Genomic DNA, 22,967 nt, shown 5'->3' with positions numbered 1-22,967 from the left:
AAACTTCTGCTGAAATCAAAGAGCTGTACCTGTCTTTACAGAACAGTTCACACAGCTACAGCACATGCAATAGCCATTCATGTGGCCGTTCAGAGGATGTCTGCAGCCCTTGGGTTTCAGAGGAGACAGAAGTTTGGAATGGGCATTGCAAAAGGCCTTCAAGTATTGATTTCTATTCTCCAGCTGTGATATTATCTCTTTGAGCCATAGTCCAGGTCTCTCATCCTCTGATTTTCTATATAGCCTTCCTGCTCACTAGTCAGTCTCAGCTGCAATTTGCTGTTCTTGAACACGACACTGAGAAACGTGTACAGGATGATTCTCACAAGGGCCACGCAGTGGAAATTCAAGGCAGTACCACAGACAAATCCTTCCATTCTTTGAGCTGATGAACTAACAGTTTCAAGGAAATATCTTGGTTCGTGGTCCAGAAGAGTCTTGCTTTGCACTGAATTTCATCTAGTTTCATCTATAGTACACTGATTGCTCCTGTCTTCGAGGTCAACTCAGTTCCTCCTGTGTGGTATCCCAGTGTGGCACTGATAAAGTCTCCTCCTGTCTTTCTGTCATCGGCATATCACATTACTTTGATATTTCCCGGTGAAAGCATCTGGACTAACACGATTACCTTACTTTACCACAAACATATATTATCTCAAAAAATTTGGGTTAGTGCTATAGAAGAAACACATCTTAAAAAAAGACCACCAATGTCTCTTTAATAACTGGTCTAATAAATCTGTATTCAACATTATCTCTTATTTCCTCCTCAGACAGCTTCTTACTCATCTCACATATCCCGTTCTGATCATTTCTTTCCCCAACTTAACTAATAATTTCTATTGTGCTGCATTGCTGAAGCTCTGATAACAAGCAAGTAAAAGGGAGGCAGAATACTTAGGTTCAGGCCCCTGTGTACTATTTATGCATTTTACAGTGTGTAATTACTGGATAAAACTCAGAAACAAATCAGAGACTACATGAGTACATGTACTATCTTCTGATGACTCTAGCATTTCACCATTCTCTGGTCCAAGCTAAATCAGAGGAGGAAAACAGTACCTCTTCACCTTAATCTCACCTGTCCTATGAATGAATATTCAGTAACCTAGCAGCTAGGCCATTCTGCTAAGAATTTTGGAGATACGTACTTGACTATGTTGTCGGGAAGAAAAAGATATTCCCTGCTTTCTTGGGAAGCCTTCTGACCAGTGTCACACTTGCAGAATGTTTGGACATCACTTGAAACACAGCTGAAGAAGTCACCTGAGCCACCAGTCACATTCTGTGCCAGGTTCAATGGCATCTGCATTCACTAGGCAAGTTTCAAATCCACAGAACAGACTGAAGTCTTTAAGAACTTATTCAGAGTTTAAACATGTCTCTGTTTGCTATCTGGATGGCATTAGACCTTAACCAGGACTTGGGCTTCCTGAATTGAGGGACTGAATGTCACGAACTCTAACTGGAGGATTCCAAATGTGCACCATCCCCTTAGGTAAAAGGAAGGATTGCTAGAACCAGCAATGAGACAAACTTAGAGAATTTCGACACCATCAAGTATGGCATTAAATAACCTACAGATAATAAATAGAAAATATAAACAGAAATAAACAGAAAAATGAGAAGTAGTTTTTATAAGAGAATCCAAAAAAGGTGAACATTACATAAATACACATTAAACACTAAACATGCCAGGTAAACAATCTTTTTTTCAGGAAAAGTATTTATGAAATTGTATTGTATGAAGTATTTTCACGTAACAAAGTATTAAAAAGTAGTTATGGTAGATATTTAGAGGTGACTGCTTATTGAATTATACAGTGGCTCTGTTAAAAAGTAATGACTACCAAAGTACAATGTTTGAAATATCAAAAAGGAAATAGTTGACATAAAAGAATAAGGGCCTGGAAAATTTGTTTTTTCCATGTATTGAGCCTTGCCAAGGGAGAACAAAAAGCATATAAAACCACAAAATATTGCCTCCCTCAAAACAGAATGCAGCCACAGAGTCTTTTAAAAAAAAATTAAAAAAGGAAAACCGTACCATTCAGCTTGAGAGATTGAATGCCAAATTTCTGTATGGAAACATTTTCCCTGAGTTATAAATAGCTGAATATTCAAGTTTATTATAGAAAATCCTAGTAACCCTTAATTAGAGCAGTATAATCTTCTTAACATAACCATAAATGTAATCAAATTATATAAAAATACTTTTTTAAGCTCTGTCACTGCTTCAGAACTTCTAGTAAAGGTGCTGAGGTTCATTCAGCCTTCAGATTTTTATTCTATGCAGCTCATTCATATCGCCACTAATGGCACAGGCAAATATTACCCAGAGCTGCTCAGAAATAACTGAAAGGACACAAAAGTAAAGAAGAAGAATCTGAAGGTTTAGGTCTTTTCAATCTTTCTAACCAAGCAAAAAGGAAGCTCTGCTTTCCTTTTCCACAAGGTGGTGTTCTGGCACAGAGGACAACTGAGCAAAGGTAGGTCAAGGAAGAATTGTGCAAGGAAGTGCAAGGAAGAATTATTCAGGAAAGCAGTTCTAAACAAGGATCAGCAGGGTGGTGGCATCAGAACTCCATATATATATGTGCAGTGACAAGGACAAATGCCCAAAAACTGGGAGAAGGCTCTGAGATAAATAATACAATTGCTGGAAGGAGAACAAAGAAAACAGTGGTCAATCTTCTGAACACATAGATGTCTCTGAACTTTACAAGACATAGAGGAAATAAACAGGAAGACATTAAAATCTTAGTACATAATCAAATAATGATTGAAGTGGTATTGCAAAGACTTGTTTATATAGTTCACACTGCTGGAAGGCAGATATAAAACATATTCATTCCCGAAGCAACTAGGGGGGAAATGAAGAAGATTCACCTGTGAGATATAAAAAATATATACAGATATTCAGAAAACAGTGGGTCATACCTGGTAAATATCCCTCACTAAATATAAACTGAGTATACATCCTAGAACTTCTGCCATATGCTGCTGACATGACCACTGGGAAAACAATAGCCAGGAAGAGGCCATGACTACCAACAAAACTCATCAGCCCTTGAGAGGCTTTCATTAAGTAATTTTTTCTTATGATATCACTGCATATTCATGACCTGAATGATAGCACAGAAATACCACAAACAAAGCAGTTGCAAGTGCTTTAGACAACAGGACTGGAATTCAAATTTCCATTGACATACTAAAGAAACAAATATGATGCATTTCAATAAAAACAATACATAACACTTAAGACTATCCTTATTGTATCTGACATTGACTGACTAATTTTTGCACGTTTGTCCTTTACAAATTCTATCATGTATCATGCTTATTTCTCCGTTTTAATAATTCTGACTTCCCAAAAAAAGATTTCTATAAAATAGAAGATAGAGAGTACCTGAAAAACCAGTTCTATAGAAAAGGACTGAGATATTAAAACAAATAACAAACTGAATATGAGTCAGGAACATCTTGCTCTCAAGAAAAATAAAAGAAGAAAATAAAATGGCAAATCTAATCCTAGGCTATAAACAGGGATGTCATAGAAAAACAGTGGCCTGCCACTTAACGAGTAGTAATACTGTGTCTAGTTTTGCACTTCCTACTTCAAAAAAAGGATTCAATCAATGGGAGAGCCTCCATAGGAGGGCAAAACATAAAATGCAAGCAAATCATTACAGAATGATAATAGTTAGTTGCAGAGTTAACTTATCTATAATAAACCAAATAATCGTTGGTGTCAGAAGGAGCCTCTGGAGATATCTAGTTCAGTCACCCCTGCTCAGGGCACAGTCAACTAAAGCAGGTGGCCCAGAATTGTGTTCAGTTGGGCCTTGGGTATCTCCAAGGATGGAGACTCCTGGGCAACCTGTTCCAGTGTTGACCACCCTCGCAGTAAAAAAGACTTTTCTGATCTCTAAATGGAATTTATTGTACTTCAGTTTGTGCCCACTGCCTCTTATCCTGTCAGTGACTTTGTCTTCCTTATTCACCCTACTAGATATTTGTACATGTAAGATCCCCCTGAGCCTTTTCTCCAGGCTAAACACTCAGCTCTTTCAGCCTCTCCTCATGACAGATGCTCCAATTCATTAACCATCTTCAAGGTCCTTTGCTGGGTCTGATCCAGTATGTCTACATCTCTCTTATACTGGGGATTACACCTACAGTTGTTACTTTAGTCCAGCTCTTCAAATTTAATTTGAACGTGCTTACAACTTTCATTTAGAGGCCTTCTGCGAGCTCATGAAAGAGCAGTGATTTACATATATCAGGAGATTATCTGAACTGACTGAGAATTCACTGTAGGGTTTTCTATTGTAATAACTCTAACATTTCTACTGTCATTACCATTAATTATTAAATTCTAATATAAGCTACTAGTACACTTATTAAATTGTTGCAGGGCTGTTTACAATAAAATACAAGTCATTCATATGACAACAAAAGAAATATGATTTTAAACACAAGGGAATTCAACTGAACTATAAATACTTATGCTGCTGGCATGGCCAGTTGTTTGATCTAATCTTTACAAAGAGGATTTTAATGGTAAAGACAAAGGGCATAAAGTTCAAATAATATTAACTAACAAATAATAAGAAAAAACTATGACTTTCATTTAGAAATTAGAAATTAATATTTCGTAAAAAGAATTCTATCTAATGAGCAGTGAAGAGCTAGGTGTTTCAGATGGCACTAGTCACCTATGTTTAGGCAACTGAGACCTGTCCTAGTCTGCACTAGCAATCACAGGAACTTCCCTGCCTCAAATTAACTAAATATCATAGAATCATAGAATGGTTTTGGTTAGAAGCGACCTTTAAAGGTCATCTAGTCCAACCCCCCTGCAATGAGCAAGGACATCTTCAACTAGATCAGGTTGCTGGGAGCCCCGTCCACCTGGACCTTGAATGTTTCCAGGGATGGGGCATCTACCACTTCTCTGGGGAACCTGTTCCAGTATTTCACCAACTCTCATTGTAAAAAATTTCTTCCTTATATGCAGTCCAAATCTACCCTCTTTTAGTTTAAAACCATTACCCCTTGTCCTATCACTACATACGCTGCTAAATAGTTTGTCCTCATCTTTCTTATAAACTCCCTTTAAGTACTGAAAGGCTGCAATAAGGTCTCCCCAGAGCCTTCTCTTCCCCAGGCTCTCTCAGCCTGTCCTCACAGCAGAGGTGCTCCAGCCCTCTGATGATTTTTGTGGCCCTCCTCTGGACCCGCTCCAATAGGTCCATGCCTTTCCTGTGCTGAGGGCTCAGAGCAGAGGGGCAGAATTGCCTCCCTCGACCCTGACCTGGCCACACTTCTTTTGATGCAGCCCAGGATATGGTTGGCCTTCTGGCCTTCGGTGATCATCTAGTCCAACTCCCCTGCCAAAGCATGTTCACCTAGAGCAGACTGGACAGGAACGCATCCAGGCAGGTTTTGAATATCTCCAGAGAAGGAGACTCCACAACCTCTCTGGGCAACCTGTTACAGTGCTCTGTCACCCTCAAAGAAGTCTTTCCTCATGTTCAGATGGAATTTCCTGTGTTACAGCTTGTGTCCGTTGCCCCTTGTCCTGTCACCAGGCACCACTGAAAGAAGCCTGGCCCCATCCTCTTGACAACTTTAGGTATTTATAAGCATTGATGAGGTCCCCTCTCAGTCTTCTCTTCTCCAGGCTAAACAGACCCAGGTGTCTCAGCCTTTCCTCATAAGAGAGACGTTCCAGTCTCCTGATCATCTTCGTAGCCCTCCGCTGGACTCTTTCCAGTAGTTCCTTGTCTTTCTTGAACTGGGGATTCCAGGACTGCACACAGTACTCCAGATGTGGCCTCACCAGGGCAGAGTAGAGGGGGAGGATGACCTCCCTCGACCGGCTGGTCACACTCTTTTTCATGCATCCCAGGATATCACTAGCCTTTCTTGGCCACAAGGGCATATTGCTGGCTCATGGTCATCCTGTTGTCCACCAGGACTCCCAGGTCGTTCTCCACAGAGCTGCATTCCAGCAGGTCAACCCCAAACCTCTACTGGTGCATGGGGTTATTCCTCCCTAGGTGCAGGACCCTACACTTGCCTTTGTTGAACTTCATTAGGTTCCTCTCTGCCAAACTCTCTATCCTGTCCAGGTCTCACTGAATGGCAGCACAGCCTTCTGGTGTATCAGCCACTCTTTCCAGTTTTGTATCATCAGCAAACTTGCTGAGGGTACACTCTGTACCCTCATCCAGGCCACTGATTAATATGTTGACAAGACTGGGCCTGATACTGACCCCTGGGGAACACCGCTACCTACAGGCCTCCAACTCTGTGTCACTGATCACAACTCTCTGAGCTCTGCCATTCAGCCAGCTCTCAATCCATCTCACTGTCCACTCATCTAACCCACACTTCCTAAGCTTACCTATGAGGATGTTATGGGAGACAGTGTCAAAAGCCTTGTTAAAATTGAAGTAGACAGCATCCACTGCTCTTTCCTCATCTACTGAGGCAGTCATGCCATCATAGAAGGCTATCAGATTGGTGAAGCATGATTTCCCCTTGGTGAATCCATGTTGACCACTGCCAATATCCTTCTTTTCCTCCACATGCTTGGAGATGACATGCAGAATGAGCTGTTCCATCACCTTTGCAGGGATGGAGGGGAGACTGACTGGCCTGTAGTTTCCTGTGTCCTCCTTGCCCCATTTGAAGACTGAAGTGACACTGGCTTTCCTCTAGTCCTCAGGCACCTTTCCTATCCTCCATGACTTTTCAAAGATGATGGAGAGTGGCTTGGCAATAACATCTGATTGGACAGGGCTCTGAGCAACCTTATCTAGTTGAAGATGACCCTGCTCATTGCAGGGGACATTGGACTAGGTGACCTTTAAAGGTCCCTTCCAATCCAAACTATTCTATGATTCTATGATCTGCCAGCTCCCTCAGCACTCGTGGGTGCAACCCATTGGGGCCCAGGGATTTGTGGGTATTGAGTTTGCCTAAATGAACTCTAATACGATCCTCCTTAACCAAGGGAAAGTCCTCCTTTCTCCAGACATTTTCTCTCACCTACGAGGTCTGGGATTCCTGGAGGCTGGCCTTAGCAGTAAAGACTGAAGCAAAGAAGGCATTCAGTAACTCTGCCTTCTCTGTATCCTCCATCACCAGGGCACCCACCTCATTCAGCAGCAGGCCCACATTTTCCCTAGTCTTCCTTTTACTACTGATGTACTCAAAGAGGCCCTTCTTGTTGTCCTTGACATCCCTTGGCAGATTTAATTCCCAGTGGGCCTTAGCCTTCCTCGTTGCATCTCTGCAGACTCTGACAACGTTCCTGCATTCCTCCCAAGTGGCCAGTCCCTTTTTCCACATTCTGTAACTTCCTTCTTCCATTTGAGTTTTTCCAGAAGCTCCTTGCTCACCCATGCAGGTCTCCTGCCTCCTTTGCTTGATTTCTTACTCATAGAGATGCAATGATCTTGAGCATGGACGAAATGGTGCTTGAATATTAACCAGCTCTCTTGGACCCCTCTACCTTCTAGTGCCCTAGCCCATGGCATTCATACAAGTAGGTCTTTGAAGAGGCCAAGGTTAGCTCTCATGAAGTCCAGGGCTGTAATCCTACTTACTGCCTTGCTTCTTCCACGCAGGATTCTGAACTCCACCATGGTCACTGCAGCCAAGGCTACACCCAACCTTTACATCCCCAACTAGTACTTCTTTGTTAGTACAAGATCCAACAGCACATCTCTCTTCGTTGGCTTCTCTACCACCTGTTTCAAAAAGCTATCATTCTGAATCATCCAGAAACCTCCTGGACTGTGTGTGCCTGGCTGTGTTGCTTTTCCAGCAAATATCAGGGTGGTTAAAGTCCCCCGTGAGATGGTGAGGCTACTTTCAGCTGTCCGTAGAAGGCCTCATTGACTTCCTCTTCCTGATCAGGTGGTCTATAGTAAACATCAACAACAACAACCCCTTATTAGCCAGTCCCTTAATTCTTACTCATAATCTCCCGACTCGTTCTTCATCCAGAAAATGAAGATTCAGAGCTAGATACATTCTACTTGCTCTCACATAAAGAGCAACTCCACCAGCTCCCCTTGCTGGCCTGTCTTTCCTAAAAAGTACGTGGCCATCCATGACAGCATTCCAGTCATGTGATCTACCACACCATGTCTCTGTAACTGCAATGAGATCACAGCCCTGTAACCACACACAGATCTCTAGTTCTTCCAGTTTACTCCCCATGCTTGTGTGTTGGTGTACAGGCATTTCAGAGAGGTAACAGAGCATGCGGGTTTCCCTGGAGGGGTGCAAGAGGATCCACCACAGCCATACACACTCTTGGGGTGATTGGCCTTCTCGTTGTCATCTTGGGAAGCAGCCAAGGAACGTCTGACAGTGCTCTGGTTGGCCTGGTTTATTCCCTAGTCAGATGCAATGGCATTGCCATTTTGGACCCCACCCCCAAGTCCTTCAGTTTAAAGCCTGCCTCACCAAGTTGGCCATTCGGTTGCCAAAGATTCCCTTGCCTCTTCTAGACAGGTGGATTCCATCCCTCCCTAACAGCTTACAGTCAGCAAAGAATGTTCCATTGTCATAAAAGCCAAAACTCTCACGATGCCATCAGCCATGGAGACAGAAGTTGATATGCATTATATGTTTACGTATGTTGTGGGGGACCATGTCAAAGGCCTTACAGAAATCCAGACAGATGACATCCGTAGCTCTTTCCTTGTCCACTGATGTAATCACTCCACCAAATACGTATCTCTCCAATCCAGAGAGAAGGATGTGGAGGACCATGTCAAAGGCCTTACAGAAATCCAGACAGATGACATCCTTAGCTCTTCCCCTGTCCACTGATATAGTCACTCCATCATAGAAGGCCACTAAGTTGGTCAGGCAGGACTTGCCCTTGGGTGAAGGCATGCTGGCTGTCTCAAATCACCTCCCTGTCCTCCATGTGTCTTAGCACGGCTTCTAGGAGGATCTGTTCCATGATCTTCCCAGGCACAGAGGTGAGGTTGACAGGTCAGTAGTTCCCAGGGTCCTCCTTTCCACCCTTTTTAAAAATGGGTATAATGTTTCCTTTCTTTTTCCAGTCATCGGGGACTTCACCTGACTGCCATGACTATTCAAATATCGTGGAAAGTGGCTTGGCAACTACATCAGCCGATTCCCTCAGGACTCTGGAACGCACCTCATCAGGTTCTATAGACTTATATGTTCAGGTTCCTCAGGTGGTCACGAACCTGATCTTCCCTTACAGTAGAGACACTTTGCTCCCCTAGTCCCTGCCTTGCAGTTCATCTACTCGAGAGGTGTGGGGAGAGAGGCTGCCAGTGAAGATTGAGGAAAAAAAATTGTTGAATACCTCAGCCTTCTCCTTGTCCATTGTTACCAATTTACCAGTCTTGTTCATCAGAGGGGGTACGCTTTCTTTTACCTTACTTTTCTGGCTAACCTACCTGTAGAAGCTCTTATTGTTATTCCTTGCACCCCTTGCCAAGTTCTGTTCCAACTGCACCTTGGCCTTCCTGACCCCATCCCTACACAACCGGGCAGCATCCCTGTTCCCAGGATACCTGCTCCTGCTTCCACTGTGTCTGCATTTCCTTCTTGCCCTTCAGTTTGACAAGCAGGTCTCAACTCAGCCATGCCAGTCTCTTGCCCTCCTTTCCTGATTTCTTACACCTGAGGATTGAGAGCTCTTGCTCTCTCTGGAAAGCATCCTTAAAGATCTGCCAGCTCTGTTCTGCTCCCTTGTCCCTGAGGCAGTTTCCCAGGGGGTCCTATTGACTAATTCCTTGAACAGCTGGAAGTCTGCTTTCTTAATATTCAGGGTCCTGACTTTAGTCTTTTACTGACCCATATCCCTTTGGACTGTGAACTCCACCAGTGCATGATCACTGCAGCCCAGGCTGCCTCCAATTTAAACAAAGCCAGTGAAAGTATACTGGAAAATATGCATAAAAATTATTATGCTGTGAAGATAATTACAGACCCCTAGAAGCCTTTCCCTGTAGTAAGCAAAGGTAAGAAATGTGAACACTTGAATTGCATAAAGTTACTGATTTTAAATCATGACAGTCCATGCTACATTCTAACTATAATGCCAAGGACAACTTATTACATGTCAGTTGAGAGTCACACAACCATTTCTGGTGGTCACGACTTAAAATTTGTCAAATGTGAGCTCCAGTGGATCAGAAAGTTCCATAGGCAGGCTATTGAAACTGCTGTTCTGACAGCCCTGCAAAAAGGAAATCTCAGGAACTGGGGACTAAATGTCTAACAGAAGGAGTAGCTAGTTCTAAGAGTAACTGCAAATCACGTCCAATTCTCTGCCATGACGTTGGATGCTCTGAAAAAAAGTAGTAGCATTACAGGACAAATACTCGGAAGGATGAAATCAAGCCCAAAGGCTGTTCACAATCTTATAAAACAAAGAAATTCCTTCTTTAATATTCACGTGTCTACTTTACATAAAATCATTCACAACTTGACAGAACAAAAAAATAGACCAAATCGCTCAAATAACAGTCTGCGGGATGAGTCTGAACTTTCTGAATTATCACTGACAACTTGACTTGCCATCTTCTAAAAAACACTTGTTGCTATTTTCAACAAATGTAGAGCACCTGGAATTGCAGAGGTTTGAATATAAGTGTCAAATACAGCTAACAGTTCATGCAACCTAAAAGCAGACAGATGTGCTGTAGTCACAGATAATTTCAGATAACGCAAAATAATGATGAAGGGAATATATTATTAGAGTCAGGTGGGAGCAGAGGCATAGACAACCACAGTTAGACTTGTGTTACAATGGAGTAATTAATAATAAATGGTACTAGAAGTCTCTGTTGTTAGTAAGAGGACAACACAGCCTCTTACTTACTAAAATGACTACTTTAGCAAAAATTAAAAATGTGTTTTCATGACATGGTGTATACATTACCTTTTTCTACTTTCTATTTCCCTAAATGCTTCCCTTGGCTAACAAGCAGCATTTCTCCATTAACCAAGTTGATTTGCAGCCAACTCACTTTCATCCATATCCCTATCTTGGTCAAAGCCTGGAAAAGCAATTACACCCTACCATCTGGGCTGGATGAAAAGGATACAGAGAACTGAGATCAACAGCATACTGATGACACTGGAGCCAAAACCTCCCACACTTTCCTTTACTATTATTTATGGTAATAGTATTATGGTGTGCATGGTGTTTTACAGGCAAGACTGAAGACAGAATTCTAGAAGGCAGAAGCAGTGGTGTTTTTCCACACATTGAAAAAGCAGAGGCATGATCATCCTTACAAGACCAACACGTGAAAGTCATTCGCCCTTTATAATGCTTTGTGATATCAATGGAGAAAACAAATACATTGACAAGCCAGCCCATGCACTCTATCAGATAAGTCTCTTTAAATACCTCATTGTCAATAAAAGTGAGTTATGTATAGATCTTTAAGAACTCAAGTAAAAAGTTGGAAGTAATTCAACTATTCTCAATTATTGTTGTCATCGAAATCACCTTCTGCGTCCAAAGGCAGTGCCTAAAAGATCAAGGAAATCTTTAATTCAAGTGCAGCTGGCTCACCACTATGTTTTCCATACCTCCCTTCTCAAAAGACTCTGATAAAAATTACAGTAGTTTAATGGCTATTTATTTAGCCACAGTTGGCAACTCATCCTTCAGGAGAATCTACAATTTATAAAACTCTTTAGAAAAATAACATCTGCAAAGTGTTACCATAATAATTTTCCAACAGTAGGAAGGAAATTACAGTATCTCGAATGCTACACCATTCTTGACATTATGAAAATGTTTCATTTTCACAACGGAAACAGTCAAATGTGAGCATATTTAGATAATAAAATTTTCTGCCCATTTAACTGATAATAACATGACATCTTAAAAGGCATCAGCAATGAAGTGTGCATCGCTGAATCAAGCCACTTCTCAGCACTATCATCAATGGCCAAAAGCATATGAAACAACTCAGCTGAGTAGTAAGGGTACAAGTCAGATGGCTAATTACAGGCACCTAGTGCATTTGAGATGCATCCCACTTGACTTCCAGTTAATGCAGCAGAGATCAACAGGTATATATGGAATATCTGTGCCATCTGCCAATCCTATAAGCCATCTCAACTACTCCAGGGCATCTCACACGGCACCAGATAACTGTGCTTATGCAATTGAATCAAGTCCTAAATATCAAAAAACAGCTGGGAGACAAGACAGTTCTCAATCACCAGTTGATTCCTCTCTGTATAGCCATCAGCCAGCTGGCTTAGTAGCTTAACTTTCTGTCTTCTTCATACTATTCAGGCAAAAGTGAGACATGCCTGGGCCAAGGAACTTGCCTATCCTCTCTCTTCCCTTTCCTAATAAATTCTTCATGTAAGCTGTTTTGCTTTATATGAAGCCAAAATATAGTTCAATTCAAATTATGTTTCCAGGCTTTTAAAAATTCAGCTGTGATCAGCTGTGGATTCTGTTAAATCTTTTTCCTAATCCCAGTGTTCCACATGATATACCTTCATCACTTACCTTGCTCCCCCATTTCTCACATACTAACACCTATATTTAATCTCATCTTAACTATTTGCATTAAAAGTAAACCCTAAAGCCACATACAGTTCCTTTCCAGATGCTGCTGTTGAATTATTTCCCTATGGGCTTCACCTAACATTCCACCAATGTCCTCTGGCGCTTCAGTCCACACATCTCATGCATTCAAAGCCTTTAAACTTTTTTTTTTCGCAAGAAACTCATAAACTAACACCTTTATTCCCATACAAAACAGCTAACATCTGTGGACAAAAAAAACCGAGCCAAACAAAGAAGAAATGTCTACCCAGCACAGTTTTTTACCAATGCACCTTTGAGCAATTTTTGCATGTAATAAATCTATTTTTTTGTTGCAAGAGCTGTTAAGAAGCACTCTTATAAGTATATTTAATGCAAATAACAAATTCAAATGCAATATAACAATTGGAGTAACTTTCAATTCATTTACACCAAATGATAAAATAAATCTCCACTTAACAAGACAATTATCTAAAAATAGTATCAGCTACAATGTTCTGACTGAAAGTATACTTTTCTTCTCATCACCTGCAACTTATCTGTCATCTTTTGCAACATCAGAAATTTGTCCTAAACTATGATTGAAATCTTTGCCATCAATTATTATGTCTAACACAGTAAAATTCTGAAAAGTCATGAGCTGATTACTTCCAACTCTAACGCCTTAAGATTAAAAACAACCCTTAAAACTATCCCTGAAAGTATTTTCCTGAAATGTAAATCACGCATTTATCAGTTTTCTGATTGCTTCGGAGTGAGAGATTGACTAAAAGACCAGACAGTCAAAAAAATAAAGTCTGAATGTGATTCACAATCTCATATTTAATAAATTCTTTATTATTCATTACAACTTATTTCACTACCAACATATTACAAAATAGAAAAAAACTATTATCTCAGCTGCGCACCGTTTTGACATTTCTACCCCAAAAGGGCTATACCAGTATACACTAATACAGCAGTAATAAAATATTTTCCTTTTGCTGAAAAGCAAAAATGCTGAATTAGCTTTACTGTTATTTAGCACAGTATGAAAGCCTGATTTTGATCATGGAGCTACAGGCATCATTTTACATGCTCTTATCTCAGAAATTCCAATAAGCCAATAAAGTAACTTTTCTCATAGTTTCAATATCCTGATGATTTTTTCTGTGACAGAAGATGGATGGATTTGATAGCCAAAGGGAAGTTTTTCCTATAAAATTGTGGCTGATAGCTTTTTTCCCCCCATTCTTAAAATTAATATTTTTCTGTTCCAGTATTTTCTGAGGTTCAGTTAATTGATGGTCCTTCACTACACTGTATGTCAAGGTACACATATGCATTACTATGCATTGGCACGCATTGTAAGATGGTACACATTCCGCAGCAAGTTCAAAATACCACACACCATCTTTAATACCCACTTCTCTTTCATACTTCATCTACCTTTTCCCCAAATGTATATTTAAAAAAGAAGAATGCTAAAGAAAATATTTCATCTTTGTTAAATGAATGAGCACGCTAAACAATAGAAGAGAATTCAACACAGCCTGAAGTACTGAATAACTACTTTTCTGAAGTCCCCCCCAGTTTCTTTAAATATAATTGCTTCCACATTTGACACATCAAAGGATCTTAATAACGTTCAATTCCTAAAATTTCAGAGAATCATCGCCTTGGTTAAATGCCTCAAATATTTATGTTGTGAAAGAGCAGAGGGTGACAAGAATTAATTTCAGCTTTATCTCTGGACGGCCCTACACTGAACCGGTTTCTCATTCCATGATATTCACATAGAAACTGAAATTCAAACACACATTTGCATAAACAAGTGACTCTTGCAACCCAGATGCTGCAAGAATTGGAGCTACCTTTTTTCCTCTGAAACACCAAAAAAAGCATTAAAACTACGAGAAATTAAGTGTAACTTCATTCTAGGTACCCAGCATTCCATCTTTAAGCCAAGTCTAAGTGAAAAAATCCTAACTTGCGATCCACTATAGAGACAACCATTACAACTATTTATTAGTCACCTTGTCAGACAGTTCAAAGATACAAAATTTGATTAACGAGGAGCAGTAAATATTTTGCTTTATAAAAACTTCTATGTCTGACCAACTGGTAAGCCTTGCAGTACTCTTATAAGCACTTGTGAGATTTCCTTACCCAAACTAGAAGCTAGAAGATCCACAAATTGTAAATAAAATCCTTAGTAAAACCTGAGACAAAGATAATATTCCCATTTATTTAAGTAGGAATTAAATTTGGATCGAGTTGATCTTAGGCAAGTCACTTATGTTCACTCTCAGCCAAGGCAATGAGAAAATGAATTAAGAAGAATGATCTCAAGACGTATGAATTTTAAAATGATGATTTGACACATGGGGTGTCTGAAATTAATCTTTTTCCTTGAGCTGGCAAGAAAGGAAATGAACATCACTGTGCCCATATGTAAGCTTTGAAGGAGGTGGAGGTGGGACAAGTCAAAAACGGGATCTCACCAAAAAACAGATGTTGGGTCTGAGCAGAAATTTCCTGTGCGTTTTTTTAATTCCCAAATTTGCAGAGCAAGATCTGTAAAATCCTTTACAACATTTCCAGCTGTATTATAAAGTTCTAAACCCACATAGTAATCCCAATATAGCATAAATCTGTATCAACTAAAAAGCTCCTGTTATCTTTCCACTATTTGCAACCCAATGGCACAAAAGAACTAAAAGTTAGTGACTCCATTTAGGTCAAACTTACACTTTATTATCAGCCTCTCAACTTCTAACATCCTGTTTGGCACCTTTAACAAGCCAACTACTTAGCCTTTTCAGACATTCACTCTTCAACATTTTATCCACCAATGCTCTTGAGCTCTTACTCTGCAGCATAAAGAATACCTGGCTGAAAAAATTGGCATGAGTTTAATGACTGGATCTTCTAAAGGGGAAACTCCTCCTGACTTCAAAGAAAATTTCGGAAAGAGCTCAGCATTGAACTCTCTCTACTCCAGCCAAATTCACTGGGTTTGTGTTTTATTTACTAACTTAAGTGTCAGCACGTATCAAATGTAATTTATCATCTCCAAAGTCATCAAGAAAAGATACAGCATGCTGATGCAAACTTAATGGTTTATAATTTCATTCTATATTATAGTTATAGTAAAACTTTCTACTTCATTCTTTTACTCATTTCCTTTTCCAATAACATTGCATGCTTTACATCTTATGAACATTAAGAAAATAAATGTTGCTTGGGAATTTGCAACAAAACAAAACAGTCCCATTCTTGTGATGTACCTGTCAAGAAAAAGATCCATTTACTGAGTTCTGTATTGACAAGACTTCTATGTGTAGAGGAGTATGAAGGGCTGGAAATCAGGAATTTCAAAGTCTCTTAGTGATCAGTAATTTAGTCTTAAATTACATGAAAGACGACATAAAATCTAAATACCTTGGAAGTTCAGGATTAAAGCACAGAACGGTGGGTAAAGGAAAGAGAAAAAAAAAAGGATACAAGATCTTTGCCCCATGCAATTAATATACTGTATACTGATTTCATTAAGTGTCTTTAATTAACATCATCCTTTTAAACAAGAAACAAGAATTCTGCAATATAAAGTTCGGGTCATCTAGGTTCTTTTTTCTCTACTAAAAAGAAACTTTATATGCAATTTTCAGCAGATAAAAAACCTGAATGTAAATTATGAGGTATTTCTTGCATAATGTAATTATAACAAATTAATACATTTGCAATATTGATGACAGCAAATTTTTATAATACTTCTTAAACTAAATAAATTAAATTTAAAAATGAAAATAACCTAAATAGTTATTTAAGGAGAGCCTGCAAATATTAATTTGTTCCTGGAATATATAATTCCATGGAGATAAAAAGCACATGAAATATAGTATGTCTCATATCAGTTGCCCTGAGGTGTAGCTGAAAGATTAAAATAAAACAAACATGTTGCTTCTCCCAGGTAGCATAATACCATATGCTTCACTTTTTTATGCTGTAATTTGAATAAAGAATCAACCATCAAATACAAGAAGTGGTTAAGACAAATATCATAATTGTCATATGGGCTGTGGTTTTTTTTTTTTAGTTACTTTAAAAATAAATTTGAGAGCTTTCTAGCATATGGTTAAAACATGATAGTATCCTGCAAAATCTGAACTACCAAATTAAAACTGCAAAAGTAAGACACTTGTGTGCATCTCTTGATCCAAGAGTGTCATGCAGTGAGGAGAGGAGGGAATCTTAGGCTGTGTGGTTTAGGTCTGGATATTTAGGCATGTAACTTATAAATCACTGCAACCTAGGCACTGAAACGGAAGTTAGCTGTCAAAATTAGAGGACCCAAGCTTTTCTTTGTTATTATACGTATTTAGCATGTAGAATTTGTGTTCCTCTCCAGTTATAAAACTGAGAATAACGTACATTGTGCTTTCCAGTGATAATATACTGAACAATTGTTAATAATTCTATGTACTGCATCCCACAGGACAGCCTATATCTGTGTCAGAAATCCTACAAGATAACATAGCACAAATTAGCATTATTTAGATAGATTTATGCCTCCTAGAGTCACAGTCACATCCAGCAGAGCAAGAGACTAGTTTTATTTTTGACTTATTTTTGCTTTGCTTGTGCTAGATGTAGGCAGCCCTCACCAAATCATATAACTCCTAATATACTCCTAATATACTATACCTCTTAGTTCACCTCGCTAGTGGTACATTAAAACACAACAGCCTAAGAGAAAGAATCTTATTACATAGCTATGTTTAGCTACTACCTCCTTGTAGAGTAGAGTAGAATGATAATGTAATTAAAAACTGGATTTGTAATTGTCTCTATTTTACATCATTTAAATATCTAGTCCTCCATTCCTTATTACATAAACTTTAAAATCCCTTAAGAATCAAATAATTTTCACTACTATGGAAACCACAATGCAGAATCCTTCTTCTAAACCTAACTCATATGCATTATTCACCCTCATTATTTTGATTAGAAAGCTATTAAAGAATGTCACCACTTGATACTTAACTTTTAAATTTCTACTATGTTTTTAATATACAGACAGATAATAAGTGTTTGTTTGTTTGTGGCAACATATTCCTTTATTTTAAGCCGCTCTTTCGTCACCTTCTCTCCATGCCCGCCCATCCTCCAGGTCCTAACACTAATTATCAAAAAAACCAGTCATTTTACATTTCATCTCCATTTTCCTGACCATTCCAGTGCATGATCTAACCTGTCCCAGATGAAATTCAATTTCTTCAACATGACTAACCAAAACTGAATAAGCCTCAGATACAATCTTTTGCAATGGCTCCAACATTTCCCTGTTTGACTGGAAATTTCTTATTTGATATATCCAAGGACTTAATCTGATTTTTTTAACAGCTGTACTGTACTGGCAGCTTACAGTCCCACAATTATTGAGTATGCCAAGGTTGTTCTCTCCTTCAATCGCATCTAACTCATGTCAGTTTCTAGTTTGGATTATTAGTCTCAAAGTACCTAATCATTCTGCACCCTTGAACTTCATCCCGGTCTTTTACACCCCTTCTTTAGCCATCCAGCTACTACGTCCTTAGCATATTCCTAATGCATTAAAATTCCATTTTAACCTACATGAAAACATAACATTAAGTCAGATATAGGATGAGACCAATGTCAGTTGCTCTCAGAACACCCCTCCTTCCAGCCAGAATCTTCACGCTAAATCAGAGGACAACCATCAGCAGTAGATGAACAGCCAGCCTTCCTCACTGCTGCTCAGCCTGAGCTTTTTACAAAACAGAACACAAAGTACATTACAAATTCCAGTCAAGTGCTATAAGTCATCATCAGTAGCAATCTCCATCACTGTGGAAATCTCCCTAATTCTGCAACATCTACTTCCACCTCCTTTCTAGGTAGATCCTAGCACATTTTACAGTTCTGATATAAATCCGTGTCTTTAACAAATTCTCATGTAGCTATAGCTCCTATTTAGTAAAATGAATCAGATCTTTAATATTAAATTAATCAGACCTATTAATAAAAACAGTATATACTGGGGTAATGCTAAGAGTATGAAGCAGAACTACGATCCCCTCGTACAAAACATAAAACAGTATTTCTGAAGCGAACAAGAAATTAAGAAAATGAATGGAGTAAGATGAAGATACTGCAACAGGAATGAGGTGTCCTATTGACTAGTCAAGTGCTTGATAGTTTATGTAATATAGTCTAAATGAGAGTGAAATAGCTACTAGTAAATAGCTAATAAATAGTAAAAAAATCTGTTTACTTTCTATTTAGCCATTATCCTAATTACCTTTTGTTTTTCACCTCTCCTTTTCAATAACCTTGCTCCTTAATCAACCCTGTTTTGAAGTCAAATATAGTTGTAAAAATACTACAAAATTGCTGGCTAAATGAACCAGGACTATGTATATGTATTTGGGGTTTTTTCAGAGAAAACTGAATTATTTTACTTCCACAAGGGCCCTACTAGCAACAGTCTAGTAACACCTACATCTTACTTTGTGTTTAAAGAAACATCCTGAAAAACTCCTGAAAATTCTCAGCAAGAAAATCAACTCCTTATTTTCATCAGAGATGAAAGCACTAACTTATTTCTGGGAAACTCTTCTTATGCCTTAAGCCCCTTCCCCTATTTTATTTCTTTGTATACCCACATAAACATGATCACAGTGGTACCCCCATAACTGTCTTGCATACACTGGTCAAAATAAAAAAAATCACTTTTTACAATCACTGAGATAGTGTGGTTTGTAGATCACATCAAGAGGAACATGTTTTATCTTGAACAGGCTTGGTACAGAATGCACTCAAGCATAAGTAAAACCTTTACATAAAAATCCAAGTAAGAAAAATGGAAATTTGAGCAGATTCATGTGAAGAAAATGATTAAAATCATCTAATAAAAATCACAGCAAGGTAATGCAGAAGCAAATGTTAAAACACTAGGAGTGACCAACTCCAGTGACTTAATTAGTGTTGATGGACTCAGTAGACTGTGCAACTTACAATCACATTGATATGCGCAGGGAGGTTAGCAGCAAATTCTCATGTTTGCTGTCTACTGAGAAAGACATCTTTCTGTATCTTTGGAGGAAGAAAAATGGTGATGAAAATGAAAAAACAGCAGGAAAAACGAAGCAAAAGTTACAGGCATCCATCAAAATAAAGAAACCACTTTTTTTTCTTGATCTATGATTTTCTGGGAAGATATTACTGCTTGTCTTTGACTTCAAACCCTCTCTGTTGCAATAGCTCTTGAACCTTTCAGATGCTTTGTCCCATAGAGGGCACAGACTGACGCAATCAAGTGGCATATCAAGGTATTTTGAAGGAATTTTTTAAAAACTTTCACATCACCTGAAAGAAAATGACACACCAAAATATAGCAAGGGCATGTGAAGAGGATTCTAGTGCTTTGCTTTATGCCTAATACATAAAAGTCCTTTCATTCTATTTTCCTTCTTTTTTACAGTAAGAAAACACTTTTTTACAGGAACGACTGAAGGAATGAGGTCTGATTCAGTGCTGGATAGACACTATTCTCAGGGAACTGTGATAGCTGGAAGTTGTATTGAGCCTCCCTATAAAAAGCTCTGTGCTCACAACAGCATTTTTCATGGCTTAGCAAAGTTTGTGTCTACATCTGCCATAAGCATTGCTTTGGCTCTTCCATAGATGTAGCTTTTGAGATATAAAGCCCAGATCATCTGAAGCAAAATTACAATGCAGCGCTGCCAGCTTCCATGGCACCCAGAGCATTGCATTTTTCATGACCTCCCCACTTCTGAAGTTACATTGCTATCTAATAATTAAATTTCACTTCCAGATGGTGGACAAAAATGGAAGATGTACCCCCAATATATCTGAAAGGTGTACGAAACAGAAAAAAGATGTAATGAACAAGAAGTGCATTTTTTTTTTAAGACATGATATTTAAACCAATTTTGTTCTAGGCTTGACTCATGTTCTTTAATGTTTGAAGCACCGAATGATTACTGGAGTTAGACTTGGGAGCGAATGACAGTTCAGACACAATATGCCCCAACAATATATGTGCTGTTATAGGGAAGACAATGTCATGATCAATTTCCTTCTTTGAGGTCTTCATATTGATGTCTTCCTCCAAAGTCCTTCCGGATTTATGCAGCTTCTCCCTGAAATCCACTGGTAGCCTTCTCTTTCCTTCCAAAGCCACGATCAGGACAGTCATGGCCTACAGTCTTTGTTTGGCTGCCTGCCCACGTTCCTCCTTGCCTAACTTGCTCTCCCACTCCCCACTATCTCCAGCCCCTCTCCACACCTGTGGTGACAGACAGGAGGGTGAGCAACCAACTCCACTCATCCCTGCATGACAACACCATCATTACTCAGAGCACCCCAGGCCAAAAGAAGGATACAGCTGTTCCAGAGGAGTTGACAGCTCTGCCTCCACACCCTCGTGGCTCTGGTGACTTTCCACCTGAGAGAGCAGATGGGCCCACCACACTCCAGTTTCAGAAATACAAACTCTGGGAAGCAAGGGCAATGCTGTGGCCTCGGCAAAATATGTGTCACCCTACCACTTCACGACTTTCCACACAGTGGATTGTAACAGGGGAGGGGGGACACAAATGAGCGGAATTCTTTAACACTGCCTCATCCCTGCCCCCAGCGCCACAAGCGATGCCCACCTGTGTGTCTACTACCACTCAGATGGTTTAAAACCAGCTGCCTTCTGAAATATTGACCGGGAAAGGTGCGGCGGCGTGTGGGGATGACAGAGGCCCCCACTCGGAGGGGCGGGAGAGGAGCGAGGGCCGGGCCGCAAGTAGGGGGCAGCAGGGACGCAGGGTATGCGTGTGAGGGGCGAGGCGGCGGAGGCGAGGGGGCGGCATCGAGAGGGCGGCGGCGGCCCCCCCGCGCCCGGCGAGCCCCGGCCTCCCCCTGGCGGCGGCCGCGCCTCGACGGGCCGGCACCATCCCATCCCTTCACCCCCAGCCCGGCGATACCTGCCCGGCGTGCGGAGCCGCCGGCTCCCCGATCCACAGCTGCTCCTTGAGGAGGTGCTGGTAGCTGAGGCAGTGCTTCAGCGCCGACGGCACCGTGCCCATGGCGCGGCAGCGGGCGCCCGGCAGCCAGCCGCAAGGTCGGCGCAGGCTCCCGGCCGGTCGGGCCCCCCCGCCCCAGCCCCGCGCCCGCCGCAGCCCCCGCCGCAGCCACTGGCTGCAGCCCGGCCCCGAGCAGCGCCTGTGATTGGCGGAGGGCGGGAGCCCGCCGCGCCGCCGGCCCCGCCGCGCCCCCTCCGCGGCTGCTGCGGCAACCGCCGCCTCGGCCCAACGGCCCGCTGACCGCCGCCAAGCGCCACCGCGGGGCTGCCGCCTCTCCTCACCTTCCACCGACAGAGCAGCCCCGGCGGCGGCTGCCCGCGTTTGGTGCGGTCTTGGCCAGCAGCCCGCCACTTGCGGGGCGGGAGTGGGAGAAAAACCCCTGAGGAGACTCGGCGGGCCCAGGGCGCGGGGTTGGGGGGTTACAGGCATGGGGGCAGCCGGCCGTCCCTGACGCTTCGCACACCCCGGGGAAACGGGGCCCGGCCTGGGCTTTCAATGCTTTTGGCAGAAGGCCTGAGGGGGGAAAGAGAGGAGCAAGGAGAGGGGACGGGGCTGCTTCGTCGCGGAGCCCGCCTGCCCTGTTTGGGATGGCAGGGCCGCGGAAACGGTGCGGGATAAAACCTGTCCTGCTCACTCGGCCGTTCAGGCGGCAGCAGGTCTTTTGACAGGGGGCTTTGTGCGCACGCTTGCATTTATGCTTTTCATTTGCGTAGCAGAAACATAGAACATAGCAAATGGAATACTTTCCAGGTTTTAACAGCTCTCTCAGAAGCAGCAGGTTATATTTTGTCATCTCCTTCAGCGTTCAGTGTGTCAGCCAACTTTCCAAACTGCTCTCAAGCGAAATACCGTATGCATTGGAAATTGTTTCTGGATCATTCCTCTTCCGGGGTATCAGAGATTTTTTTGTTAAATTCACTAACCTTTCCCTCAGTCATTTTCTGCAGAAGATTATCAGGTTTACAGCCAAGTCTGTTTCAGTCATTCATGGATAGACATGATGCTCTCAAAGCACAGTCTCTTTCTTTTGCTGTTTTACATTTCAAGCTTGCTGTTCTGTGTATCTAAAACTCTCCCTGTTCCCAAGTGCCATTGTAAACCAAAGCTGGATGCTGATTTGTTGGTTGGGAAATTTTTGCTTTTCAGGGATAAGGACAGCTTTTGAGAAATAAAATATTTTAAATACGATTTTAAAGTTTATTTTAAAATATCGCTAGTGGGCATCTCTGCAATTTCAAATCTGGCCACCGAAAAGTGCCAGGGGGCTTCTCTACTAA

At 41.0% G+C, this 22,967-nt stretch overlaps 1 protein-coding gene across 2 annotated transcripts in view; it reads right to left on the bottom strand.

The window, feature by feature from the left end:
* Positions 1 to 21,754, bottom strand: part of HMGCLL1 (3-hydroxymethyl-3-methylglutaryl-CoA lyase like 1) — an 88,319-nt gene extending 66,565 nt beyond the window's left edge. Inside the window, exon 1 of one of the 2 annotated variants that reach the window (XM_054197187.1) lies at positions 21,592 to 21,754. In XM_054197187.1, coding sequence (XP_054053162.1) covers positions 21,592 to 21,693 — 102 coding nt within the window. In that variant the 5' untranslated portion in view covers positions 21,694 to 21,754. The remainder of the gene's footprint in view (positions 1 to 21,591) is intronic. The other variant, XM_054197188.1, reaches the window with a different exon arrangement.
* Between the last annotated feature and the right edge of the window lie 1,213 nt (positions 21,755 to 22,967).

The sequence above is a fragment of the Rissa tridactyla genome, chromosome 3 (genome assembly GCF_028500815.1).
Source record: "Rissa tridactyla isolate bRisTri1 chromosome 3, bRisTri1.patW.cur.20221130, whole genome shotgun sequence".
NCBI classification, from domain to species: Eukaryota; Metazoa; Chordata; class Aves; order Charadriiformes; family Laridae; genus Rissa; species Rissa tridactyla.
This window is presented reverse-complemented; position numbering and strand designations above follow the sequence as displayed.